The 13,627-nt window shown below is 43.0% G+C and overlaps 1 protein-coding gene across 1 annotated transcript in view; it reads left to right on the forward strand.

Moving 5' to 3' along the window:
* LOC115398862 (VPS10 domain-containing receptor SorCS3-like) overlaps positions 1–13,627 on the forward strand; it is a 52,372-nt gene that overhangs the window by 27,572 nt on the left and 11,173 nt on the right. Inside the window, exons 7-20 of the mRNA XM_030105854.1 lie at positions 410–528; positions 3,752–3,841; positions 4,030–4,209; positions 5,328–5,474; positions 6,382–6,484; positions 6,960–7,036; positions 7,122–7,213; positions 8,064–8,171; positions 8,458–8,575; positions 8,721–8,854; positions 9,476–9,589; positions 10,961–11,132; positions 12,817–13,003; positions 13,274–13,407. Coding sequence (XP_029961714.1) covers positions 410–528; positions 3,752–3,841; positions 4,030–4,209; positions 5,328–5,474; positions 6,382–6,484; positions 6,960–7,036; positions 7,122–7,213; positions 8,064–8,171; positions 8,458–8,575; positions 8,721–8,854; positions 9,476–9,589; positions 10,961–11,132; positions 12,817–13,003; positions 13,274–13,407 — 1,775 coding nt within the window. The remainder of the gene's footprint in view (positions 1–409; positions 529–3,751; positions 3,842–4,029; positions 4,210–5,327; positions 5,475–6,381; positions 6,485–6,959; positions 7,037–7,121; positions 7,214–8,063; positions 8,172–8,457; positions 8,576–8,720; positions 8,855–9,475; positions 9,590–10,960; positions 11,133–12,816; positions 13,004–13,273; positions 13,408–13,627) is intronic.

Consider the following 13,627-nt stretch of genomic DNA (forward strand, 5'->3'; position numbering starts at 1 on the left):
TCACTTATTTCAGCTTCCACAGATGATAATTCTGAGTTTTAGTGAAAGGATCAAATTAGCTGACAGGACAAGGTTTCAACGACTGAAGCTACAGATGGATTTAACAGTGAGGAGCTCCATCATTATTAGTTGAACACTACAACTTCAGAAACAGATTTGAGGTTTCTAGTGTTTCATTTAGTGAATCCGTTCAAATTTTTTAGTTTGGAAATGTGGAAAATGACTCTGCCTTTACTTTATACTGTGATAAATGTGGAATTGTGATCTGTTTCATTAAAAATTTCAAACACAGTGGATTATCTTTTACTTTTTGTATTTGAAGTACATCTTAATTTTACTTGAGTAAAAAGCCGATCATGTATCTCTCTTCATGTTTGTTGTATTCTGAGGGAGCTTTTCTCTCTTTCAGGCGCTCAGTATGTGAAGTGCAGAGCTCAGCGGTGCAGCGAAGGCTCCCGACAGTACCTGTTCCCCGGACACGTAGACACCAACTCACTGGTCGTGCAGGATGAATATGTTTTCACTCAGGTTTGCACAGCGGCACATGACTCCTCCTAAACACACCAAGGCAGTTGTCATCTTTTCATGCAAAGGCTGCTGTCTCTGTGAACTTTGACTTTCTTTCTTTTTTTACTCATCATTTTCCTTTTCTTTTCTTTCTTTTTTTTTTTTTTTTCTTTGAGCCCCTCTTGCGCACCCAATCCATGCTTTTCCATCAAAATCCATATAATGGCTTTCCTCGCCACACCTGTTCCCCCCGCTGGCCCGATGTGCGTTTTGATTATGTTTTGTCTCGTTCATGTCAAGGCACGCTCAGTGTCTGAGTTTCCGCACAGACATGCTTCGTGCCTGAAAAATGTGTTTGCTCGCTGAGTGCACGAGGCAGAGGAACTGTGAATAGACAGGTTGGTGTCCTTATTACCAGCCGCTCTGACTTTGACTCCAATTAGACAGCTGCAGTCAAGGTCATTATTAGAAATTTAATTTCCAAATGCCCTCCGCTGTCATTGATTTCCATCCACAGCGAAGTCATTTTCCCTGCACTGGTCAGGCTTGATGCGCTTGTTCGACTGCAGTTACATTTCAGGAAAATAAACTAATAGTTTTCCGGAGCTACATGCTTTCATTTTGAATTCAATGTTTGGTGTTGGTTTTATTTTTAATTTATTTATCCACAGATTTAATCTTTTGATATGATATGATGCTGCAGCAACGGTACTTCAGCAGTGACCCAGTTTCACTTTCAACACGCTTAATCCACAGACTCGATTGGAATGGCTGCGATTTAAGACTGAAAATGTATGAAAAAAAATGTATCTCAGTGTGATTCAGAAATGGTGATTGGATAAAAAAAAAAAAAAATGCCCAAATTGCATTTATAGCAGAGTTGAGATTGACCGCCGAGGCTCAGGCAGACGTGTGGAAGACGCCGGCGAAAATAACTGGACACACGGAGAGTGTCTGCACGGGGCTGAGGTGGCACAGATGACTTTCTTGTGACTTTCATTGCTCGGGGCAGTTGGATTTAACTTGACAAAGAGTAATGAGGTTATCGATTGGGCTACAACGAAATAAGCAGTCTTCAACACCTCCAAAGTCTCTTGGGAAAGGAGGAACAGCCAAGTGCAACATCCTCAAAAATGTGGCCTGGGAAAATGCAGCTCATTGATTTTCGATAGATTATTCCATTAGAGCCCTAATGTAGTGTGTTGGGGGACAAACACCATCCTTCTAGTTGATTAGAAAATAAGCAATCAAGTGGCGTTGGCCTGCCTGTAAGTGGATGGGAAAGTGGTAGTGCATTAAGATCTTCAAGACGCACTGTAGATAAAGCCAACACAATTTGCACAGCCTCTCAGCTTTGGACTAATTGAGATAATGATAATAATTTCTGTTGTGGCCGTGATTTTAGGTTGCTTTTCACACTGAAGAAAGGAGAGTAAAATTGCAAGCATTTTATCAAGCCGGTCATGCGTTGCGAATTAGCGCGCCTGCTGCAGGAGATGCTTCTGGTCCCCCCGTCTCACAATGGAGCTGCGTTCGGGACGCAGGATAATTCACGTGCATCATTGTGCCACTTATTAAGCAATCAAGACGTTTAGATTCTTATTGATCAGAAATACAGTCAACAGGGCTTCTAATTGAATCCTGGGAAAGTATCTCCTGTGCAAAACGTGGTCTGAAGTAACACCGAGCCTCAGTGAGCTGAAGCTGTGTGAGAGCGTAAGCCGCCCACTGAGTGGGTTCCAGGGAGAAGTGCAAGTTTCAACATATTAGATTTTAAAAAAAAACACCTAAGTATAGCAGCTTTGAGCGTTCACAGATCAGCCAGAACATTATGACCTCTGACAGGTGCAGTGAGGTCTTTTTTTCATGTTTGAAAATGTCTTTTAATTCATGTAATCTGCACTGAAGGCATGGCAGTGCACAGTAAATCACTCCAGTTCACACACCTCTAGTATCTGTACTTCCATTAGATTAATCCGTCAATTTGGAGCCAATCCACGGTGAAGACGGCGTACACCCCGCACAGGTCTCCAGCCCTTAACAGAAGAAATACAAAGAGACACACTCTGGGCAGTATTAGCATTAGCTTTTTGGACCGTGGGATAAAACGAGAATAGAGAGAAGTCACACGCCGTGAACTAACCACTAAAACACTGTGTTGCCCCCATTACGTTCCTTTATGTCCATATACAACAAAATGTCACTTTAAGACTCTGTAATTATTCATAGAATATAAATGTTCATGAATTATAGAGTCCACTCTGAGTAGCGCACATATATTTACTTGCAAATCTGAAACTGGCGCTTGTGGAAAAGTAAATACCAGACAAACACTCTGCCAAAATCAAACATCTGATAAATAAAATAGCAGTGTAGAAAAGAGTTGTTCAGCGCAGAATTTCAGGTGTTGCCTTGCTGTAGATTTTTTCAATAATGCTAACTATATGGCTTTCATCGTAGAATCATAGGTTAGAATCAGAAAATAAAACTGGATTTGAGTGAATCTGACAGTGGCCTGTTGCTGATGTGTTAGAGCTTCATAAAAACTGCAGCTCGTACGGGACGTCCCCAGTCCCATGTGGTCAGTATCTATTAAAAAGTGGTGCAGGGAAGGAAAAGTTGACAGGGCCATGGGTGGCCGAGGCTCGCTGATGCATGCGGGCCTGTGTGGGCCGACCCAACAAACAAGATGTGGGCCAAACTTTTACTGGAGTTTATCGAAAGCTATCAGAACACACAGAGCATCTCAGCTCGCTGCATATGGGGGAATCTACACGCTATATACAGCACGCAGTGGAGGAAGACACCACAGATAAATCTGTGACACACCGAGCAGTGGAGTTGCTGTTCAACATACAGACATCTGTTCATATGATGGACGATGCTGTGAGTTTGTTTTAAGATGATTACTGAGTAATTTTATAATATACTGATGCTCTCAGACATCCGTCACGTTCAGGCAGATGTGCAGAGAAGCTCGCAGTCCTCACCGCCGCTCTCACAGTCGCGATTGTCATATTTACCACAATTTTGGGCAAGTGGTCACAATATAATAGCGTATTCAGCTTTTGCACGGCTCAGCATGTCCCGTAAGAACATCCCTCTCCATTTTGTGTTATCACAGAAAACTCTGCTGCCCACAGCACCACGAGAAGTCAGAATGCAGAATACACACGAACACACACACACACAACATTCAACTGATTAGAGAGTGATTATATTTCTTGGACTTTTTATTTTGAAGGTGACCAAGTCAGGACGAGCGAGCTACTTCGTCTCCTACATGAGAGAATCCTTCAAGAGGATGAAATTACCTAAGTATTGTCTGCCAAAGGTAAGAAAGAAAGAAACCAGAAAACAGCCTGAATCGGATTTGTTGCTTTTTTTTTTTTTTTGTTGGTGAGACGTTGTACAACCCTTGTTTGTAGAGAAATGTCACTTCGTAGCTCTCGTTGTAGCTGCAGCTCTGTTTTGTTCGCTGGCTTGTAGCTGTCATTCAGGCTCACCTGGTCTCCCCTGCAGGACATGCATATCATCAGTACGGACGAGAAGCAGGTATTCGCCGCCGTCCAGGAGTGGAATCAGAACAACACTTATAGCCTGTACATCTCCGACTCCCCCGGGGTCTACTTCATCCTCTCATTAGAGAACCTGAGAACCAGCCGGGGACCTGCCGGCAACCTCCTGGTCGACTTTTATAAGGTGTGTAGTTAGCTTTGCTCCCGGACCCCCGCTGCCCCTCATCCCCCTCCCTCGTCCAACACACGCTCTGAAAACGCCTGTCAATATACCGAGCTGTGATTATAATTGCAGCGGTTCTTCATTGATCGGAAGCTTTCACAATAAATGCCATAACAGTTATGTGACAGTGTAAAACGCAGGTATTTGATTTTTACGTGACGTTTCTTATCTACATTTATTCACTGGTTTCCAGATAAAAATTTAAGATTTTTATATAACGTGTGGGGACATTTTATAAAATGTAAGGCAGGAAAATCCATTGACTATAGATAAAATAAACACATGCAAAAGCCAGTGGTGTTTTTTTTTTTTTTTAGTTCTACATATAGTTTGGCACATTAAGACTTACTGAGCTCCAATATTAATGCATTGTTTTTGAGATGTCATTTAAAAAAAGCAATCACTAACATAGTTGTTTCTAAGCTACGGTTTTCATTCAGTTGTTTATATATATATATATATATATATATATATATATATATATATATATATATAAATGAAAGACTGATTGACTGTATTCATGTATTCCAGTATACCAGCACTATCATTCATATTACATTCCTTTACAAAGGTAAGACAAACACAGATGGTATAATGTTGCTGAAATATTAATTTAAGCAAAAGCAACAGCAGCATAAGCCATCTAGTGTTGATAAATACGGAGCTGTTTTTTCCCCATAATTACAGTTGTTTAATGGTTGGATCATTTCTTTAAAAAAAATGTGTTTATACTGAGTCACAGATAATGGCGGCTAAATTCCATTCTGTGCTGATCTTTTCACCTCGAAGTCTTCAGTTTGCAGTAGAGTTGAACTGCTGCATTATAGATTCTGCCCCTTTCCTGTCTGTTGATTGAGTTGTCTAATGTGAGAAACACCTTCGTGCACTTCACTGCAGCAGAACGCTCATATTTTAGCAAAACCGATGTGTGGGTTCAAGACAATTTGTCAAACATCTTTACTTTGCTTATCTTGCTGAAGTTTTTTTTTTAATCCTCTGAAATATTTGTGGATTCATTTCTTGATCTAGACGTCAAAATCGCTGAGATAATAAAGCACCTTTGCTGTTTTCCTTCATAGGTGGAGGGGATTAATGGCATGTACCTCGCCAACAAACTGGTAGATAATCACATCAAGACTTTTATCACATACAACAAGGGACAAACCTGGGCCCTGCTGCCGGCTCCCGCCACTGATGTGGCTGGAAATAACCTTCACTGCATTCTGGTGAGCTTGTGCCTTTGGGCAGGACTGAATGGATGCCTTCATTCATGCAAAATTAAGCTTGTGACATATATCATTCATCAAATGTTTCAAGCTCATCGGCTGTGCTTGGGATGTTCTGGGATTCAGAGCCATGTTCTGCCTGCCAGGCGCCGGCTTCGGCATCGGCCCGTCTCTTTAGCCTCCTAAATGACCGGAGAGATGCTCAGCTGGAGGATTCTTATTATCGGTGTGGCGGCACAGGGTGCCGCCGCGTTACTTTTCAGGGGTCCAGACTTTCCATTAACCTCTGTGATTTCAATTTACTACCGGTAGTCACGCTGGACTAATGAATGTTAGATTACACTGAATTACATTAGGTGGCCGTATTGTTATTCAGCAGGTATTATATTCACCTAATCCAGCCAGTATGTTCAGCGGAGTCTGAAGTCATGTATATCCTTCAGGTTACAAACTTTCGTTGTGTCGTACACGACCACTCTGCTCCCGCCTGCGTTCTGAACCTCCCCAACCTCGGCGCTTTGAAAAAAACTTATTGATGTTTTTCTGCATGCTTTAGTCGGAGAGATGAGTGAAACGATTTGAATCAATTTTGCCAGTTTTATCAGTGCATCTTGGAGAATTTTAATTACATGCCTTGTTTGCTTTAGAATGAAACAATTCAAATGCCCTCTGTGTCCTCTCAGCCATTTTCTCGCTTTTTCTTTCTCTTTTCTTTTTTTCTCTTCTGGCAGAGGAGATGAGAAGAACAAAGTATCTTTGTTTTATAAATGGTCTCTGAAAATGTTCGCACTTTTCCTCTCAATGGGAAGAATGGTTTGAAAGCAAAGCTAATTATAATTGCTTCTGTCGAGATCTGAGATACATACTGTTTCAACCTGTGCTATATTGGAATCCATTTTGTTGACAGCCATTCTGCTCGCTGCATCTTCACCTGGAGATGTCTGAAAACCCCTACACATCCGGACCCATCACCAGCAAGAAGTCCGTCCCAGGAATCATCGTGGCTACAGGTGCAGTTCACCGAAACGACTCGTTTAACAGGAGTTTAGTTCAATCGTAACAGTTAGAGTTAAATGTCAGTGGCTCTGTGTTGATGTAGCTGTGACAGCGTGTTCATTTTGTTGATCGGTTACTGCCGCTGGTCGTGGCGTTACTGTAACGTGTTACTCTATCATGCACTCGTCCCAACGCTGCTTGTTTCCCGGGGTGAACTCACAGGAGCGCAAACGCACAAATGAATCACGCCGTGGCCTCTTTCTGCCAGTAAAATCGAATGTGGAAACTCCAGCTCCTAAAACTCGTATTTTGGGGCGAGATGATTAGGTTGCACAAAAGTCATAAACTGGTTTTCCAGCTGGTAAATGAGAACACATGCAAATTCAGGGAATTTTATCAGCTGATTTGGACATATAGGTGTGTTGTGGAGGCTTTGCTATGTAAATACACACCCGCTAAAATTATTCATGTGGTTTTTCTGGTACTCAGGGAATATCGGAACACAGCTGTCCTCCAGCAACCTTGGGATGTTTATAACGTCTGATGCAGGAAATAGCTGGAGACAGGTGAGAAACCGTCTGCACTTAAAGACGCGCTGTTTTCATGAAACGAGTGGAGCAAATCGCTTCTGTTCTCTGTGTGCCGATGCAGATTTTCGACGAAGAGCACAATATTTGGTTTCTTGACAATGGAGGGGCCCTGCTGGCTGTTTTACACGCAACAACACCGATTCGACACTTATGGTAGGTGTTGCTCGTCCTCAGCAGCCGCCGGCGCCGTAATGACCGTAGGCAGGAGCTGTAGGTGTTGGGAGTTGTAGTGGGAAATTACCTGGGCGCAATTTAGCTTCTTCGGTGTTGGTTTGATGCGGCGTGTGATTACATTTAATGTTTTGAAATGCTGATGGGCCAAGTTTGCATGATTATTGTATCGACAATGCAGCTTCAGAAGCGTCAGAGTGATTTCCAACAGAAGAGTGCGCTGAAGCTTTGTGCTCTTGGTTGGATATGATGGTTTGAGTGCTTTTATGTAAATGAGTGAGAAACAGGGTGGAAATATGAGACTGAGAATGCTCTCGTAAGTCCCTCGTTCTATTGGAGCTTTGTAACACCATCTACTTTGATGTCCCTGCACACTACAGCCCTGTCAAAAGTGATTAAGCTCAGAGAAAGGTGATTTGAAACCCGCCCAAATCTATTTCTAATGCTACAACCTGAGTCATATCTCTCTCTCTCTCTCTCTCTCTCTCTCTCTCTCTCTCTGTTTTTTTTTTCTGTTGTGTTGTCACCTTCAAAAAATTTACTTGGGCCCGAGGAACATTTGTTCTGTTGTTCAGCCTGTTGTCGAGATAATTTTTCACATTGAAGAGAATTCAAGGCGCTTCATTTTTCAGCCGCAGCCAAAGCTAAACGACCTCAGATCTCTCACCATATTTCTTTCTGCCTTGTTTTTCATTGTTTAACCTGGGTGCTTGTGAGGTTTGATGTTACAGGAACAGAAATAAAGCCCAACATATTCATTCACCGCGTGTTGGCAAACAGGAATAGATAGAAATCCATACATTGACATTTGTTTTTGGCTGTTTTTATGCAGGATCAGCCTCGATGAGGGAAAGAAATGGGACCGCCACAGTTTTTCCTTGGCCCCTCTGTATGTGGACGGAGTTTTAATGGAGCCAGAATCCGACAATCACATCATCACGTAAGCAGAGACGCGCAGGTACAGTCCGGGAGGAATAAAACAAATATCAGGCTTGACGAATTAGTGCCTCTGTTGATGTAAACAAAGGAAGGTCCGATGGATTTTCCCCCGGCGACTCCCGGCACTTGATCAGCGGAGACGCCGTCCCGTCTGTCAGCCTAAATGACAGATTTCAGTTGTGCAGGTGCTGCCTGTCGCATCGGAAATCTGCGACATCTGCGTCACCTCATATTCTCTGCTGCTGCTGCTGACATTTGCTTTTCCTTCCAAATGAATGTCGTTGTAGCTTTTTTGGACACTTCAGCCATCGGTCAGAGTGGCAACTGATTAAGATCGACTACAAGGGTCTGTTCAGCAGAAGATGCATGGATGGAGATTATCAGACGTGGTATCTGCACAACAAGGTAACGGGAATCACATTTGATATATTGCTGACTTCAACAGATGCACCTTCTGAGATGGATCTTTGTTTCAGCCTCTTTTTGTTAATGATCTAAGTTTGTTGCTCTAATCTTTTTTTTCTTTTTTTTTTCTTTTTTCCTGTGGTAGGGCGAGCTGTGCGTCATGGGTGAGAAGCAGATCTATATGAAGCGCAGGCCGGGGAACCGCTGCATGTTGTCCCAGGACTACTCCAGGATTTATTCCTCGGAGCCCTGTCCCTGCACAGCATACGATTTTGAATGGTAATGATTTATTCTCCACATCTCCCAGCTTGGATTGTACCGTTCCTCATGCTTTTTTTTTTTGTTTTTTTTCTCTCCCCAGTGCCCCCCAGTTTTGTTTCATTACATGTTTACCAAACAGCCCCTCCGCTGTGAACATGTAATTCAATTGTACTTAATCAGAGCCGCTTGTCGACGTTTGTAATAAAGCACTCCGGTATCAATTTGCAGAACTTCACAGGCCTTAATATCTATCTTCTATCGCAAATTTACTGGATAACCAATATGACTGCATTCATCCAATCTAATTATAGTTTGAAAAATGTGGATGGGACTTGAAAAACTTTTCATCACGCTACTGTAATCTGCATAACGTCAAGTGACTTATTAGAATTCAATTAATAATAAATCGTTAAATGAATTTTAAATGTCTTTTATCCATCTGTCTGAAATTCCGTTTGATCCCGCTTGTCTGACAATGTTTCTCGTTCTGGTCTTGAATTATGCTCCAACCGCAAAGCGTTTGCCCCACTACAAGCGCTTGTCAGAGCCAGATTATTTTGAGTCGCGCCGTTTATCATTTCATGAAGTGCCGTTGTGTTTTGTTGTTTTATTTTACTTTTTTTTTTTTCCTCTTGGCAGTGATTACGGGTGGGAACGCCAGACGAATGGGAAGTGTTCCCCTGCTTTTTGGTTTAATCCAAATGGTGTTGCTAAAAGCTGCAGCAGCAGCCAAACCTTCCTTAACAGCACCGGGTAAGTGGCCCCCAATGTTCAGCCCATCACTAAACAATATTATTCCATTCCACCTTGTTTGTCATGGTGTCCTGAATTTCAACAGAAAACGCTACTTCGCTACCTCCTGCCTCAGAAATAAAGCACCGAGAGGAGGGAAAGAAAAAAAAGTGCCGTCGCTCACACCGCGCTGCGATTCTGTAATATGGAGTTATGCACAGCAGCCTTTGGTCAAACTGGTGAAAAGTGACACATTTTCAGGAAAGTCAGTGAAGCTGGTGTGGATGCTAAATCTGTGTGTTGTTGATAGACACTCTCCATCCTGCAGTGAACTGCAGAAATTAAATTGAAGAGCTGCTCACAAGTTGAAAATATTAACGGTGGTGGTGACACCTTCAGGAACATTTTTAAAAAAAAAAGTGTTAAATATTTGTTGTTTTTTTTCTGTGCTAAGTATATTTGACTGACTGGCACCAGTCTTGTCTCTATGTTTGTGCACTTGCTGGTTTATTCATCAGGTTGTACTCTGATCCAAGAGTGCTCTTCTGTCAATTATACAGTTGTTACAATCGTGTTCCTCTTTGAATTTATTATGGAGGCTGTACTTTTCTGTGCTGCTGCTGGGTTATATTAAGTCAAGGGAGGTTTTTCATAATTTTGTCTTAACCTATCTGAAAAGGGGAAGAATATTCAAAACAAATTTCAGAATAACACACTCAGGAATGACACTGACACCCAATAACAAACTTGCTAATTAAAAAAAAAAATCCTGCTTTTTATATTCAGTTCACAGCAGGACTGCTGCACTGGATTGTATTACATTATAATAGGGTTCCTGATGAAGTGAGGAATGGAATCGCTAATATATGATGAGCCTGAGCATCAAGATCACCTTTGACCTCATAGCGAGAACATCGGCTGGAGGGTTTTCTCCTCCCACATAATTAAAAAAAAAAAGTATTTTATATGAAAAGATGGATCTATATTGTGAATCTGAATGTGTGACGGTTTTTCTGGGATTACCCTGTGAGGGATTGACCCCTATCCAGGCTGCACGCCGCCTTCACTGACCGTCAGCTCCATGTTGGTTAAATCAGTTGCTCATCTGGCGACTCGGACCGCCCAGATCAGCCGTTTGCTGCAGCCGTGGTCGGTCATGATCCCGTCAGCCGCTCACTGCTTTTAGCTCCCCGGACCATTTATGATAGATACTGACAACTGCAGAATGGGAACAAACAACAAGAGGTTCACCTTTTCCAGAACGCTCTCATCCAGCTGTCCTGGCTCTCGTCAAAGTCGCTCCGATTCTTACACCTGTCTGTTTTTCTGCTTCTAACACAGGAAATGATAAACAAGCTGAAGATAATCAGTGTTATTCACTTCACTTAAAAGGTACCGTAAGGTGTTGTCCAATAACTGTAAGGAGGGAGGGAAGAACCTGTACTCGCCCAAGAGGGAGGCCTGCCGGCCCAGACCGCCCCGAGGCCTCCGGCTGACCACAAGCCAGGGCGAGCTGAGCGCCGCCGTCGGGAGCAACGTTACCTTCATGGTGTATCTCGATGATGTGAGTCACTTAAGAACCACTGGAGAGTTTTCAAAAAGAAAAAAAAAAAAAAAACCTGATGTAATTCTTTGTGCCTTAACCCATTAAGAACTGGAGTAAGCGCTCCCTTTCCAGCCCGGTGTGACACCAACATTACACGGCACTTAAAGAGCCATGACCGCTGAAGTGCTCTTTGAACTGCAGGAGTGCATGGGAAAAAAAGGAGTGAAATCTTGTTTCATCCAGCTATTTTTATTGTACAGAAGGTTATGTAAGTACCATTTAAAAAAAAAAAAAAAGAAAAGGAAAAAAAATCAATGAATAAAATGTTGCAAAAATAATGCAGGGATAGATACAAACATTGCCTCAGGTCTTCATGGGTTAAGAGTTCTGTTCAGTTAACTATTTCTGTATACTGATTTATGTTTGTTTGCATGTTGAATCGTGAGCGAGCTGCTTGAAAGTTTGGTTTAACGACGGCACTGAATGGCAAATTGAAGTTTTTCCGTCTCATTCTGAAGCGACGACGACACTACAAATGGATCTGTGGAACCATCAACAATCTCCGAGATTTGTCCTCAGTCTGTTTAGCAAATCTGAGATTTATCACAAGGAAATCGAAGAATTTGAAATCTGAATTTGAAGTACTTGTAAAGCGTTCTTCTTCTGCAAACTGTGTAGATCTCTTCCACATTTTATGGCAAAGCTTCCAGCATTTATTGAGCCGTTCATCCAAAATCATTCAGTGTGCATTAAATATCTCACTTTTTTACTAACGCCTCATGTTCGTTCTGTAACCAAACAGAAACAGTGTCGCTACCCAGGATAATCCCATCACAGCTGGAATTATTTTTCTCTAAAACAGTCAGAAATCTGCTGAGCTGGCGGTTTGCTCCAGTGTCATTTTTCACTGCTGTGAGCACCACCTGCTCCGTGCTCACTTCAACTGTTTCTCCAAAGTCTGGCTAAAATAAAAACCAGGCGCCGGCGATAGAAAAGTTTGTGAAATCAAACAATCTGAACTTAAATGAATTCAAAAACTGAACTCAACATGTCTGGAGATTAAAATCACATCTCCAGCGTGTTCTGCAGACACACCTCTGCAATCAGCTGAAGGAAGTTATACAAGGACTCATGAAAACTCAAGAGCCAAATCCAGAGGATTTTCTTTTTTGTGGGAGTTTCCCAAAAGGAGAAGTTGAGGTTACCAAAACTTCTGAATAATCAAACATGTTTCTGTGTGACAGGCCAAGGTTATTTTACTGCATTCTGTTGGCAAATTTTAGATTTACCTGCAGCAGAGTTACTTTACAGTAATAATACCAGCGATATCCCCTCATCTGCTGGATGTGCCACGTATTCAAGCAGACGTTCGCATGTTTCCCTGATGGAATACGCACTTATTAATGTTATTCCACACATTCTTCTTCTCAGTTACTTATCTATATTTATTTTGTTTTCCGCGATTTTATGGACTTTCGTGACCTTCTCCTCCACTGCAGCTCTCTTTCCCCATTTTCTCTCTTGAATTTCTGTCTCTTCCCATTCACACACACCCATAAAGTGTTTGTGACACCGCTCATAAGACGTCTCTGCGCCGGCACTTTGGCGGCGGCCCGAGCCTTCTCCGCTCGGCTGTGGCCTGACTGAAGCGTCCTGACCTAAGCCGTGTTGACAGATACTGTGTCATACCTGCCGTCCGCAGGGAGACGCGCAGAGGACGAGCATCCAGCTCGACTTCGGGGACGGCATCAAGATCACGTACTCCAACCTGAGCAGGACTGACGACGGCATCCGGCACATCTACAGGACGACCGGGATTTACCGAGTGACAGCCTCGGCGGAAAACAGCCACGGATCTGACAGCAGCACGCTGTTTTTACACATCACCAGTATGTGAATGAGAAGCGTCATTACAGATTCTTGTGGCGGTGCATATAAGACAGGCGCTTCCTTCTTTCATTCCCACTCGGGTGGATTTCATTTCAGTCGTGGCTGTGTTACCTTTATGCACTTTAGCCCTGGAAAATGCAAAGAGCGCACACCTGAAGCTAAATGTGCAACAGCTGCCAGCTCAGTTCGGCTCGCTGTTTTCTGCGTGCATTCATTTGATGCATATATGGATATGTGCTTGTGTGTGTGTGTGTGTGTTGTCGCCTCAGGTCCAGTCGAGCGCATATATCTCTCTGCTCCGATTGTAGCCATAAGGGGGAAGGAGGCTAATCTCACTGCGTTGGTTTGGCCGAGTCACACCAGAACTTTGACCTTCTTCTGGTGGTTTGACAACAGCTCCGAGGTGAGAAGCTCCTCCTCCTCCTCCTCCTCGTCCTCCTCGTCCTCCTCCTCCTCCTTCCTTCCTTCCATCTTCTTCCTCTTTCCCACTCCTCTCCTGAAGTCCTTGTGTTGTTGTTTGCAATCCAAAAGTGTAAGTCTACAGAGCTTTCACACAAATCATGTAAAGTGGTGACTGCACGTGCGCGGCCCGTGTCTTCCCGGATGATGCGGCTTGGATGGCT

This window comes from Salarias fasciatus, chromosome 13 (genome assembly GCF_902148845.1).
Source record: "Salarias fasciatus chromosome 13, fSalaFa1.1, whole genome shotgun sequence".
In the NCBI taxonomy this organism is placed as follows: domain Eukaryota; kingdom Metazoa; phylum Chordata; class Actinopteri; order Blenniiformes; family Blenniidae; genus Salarias; species Salarias fasciatus.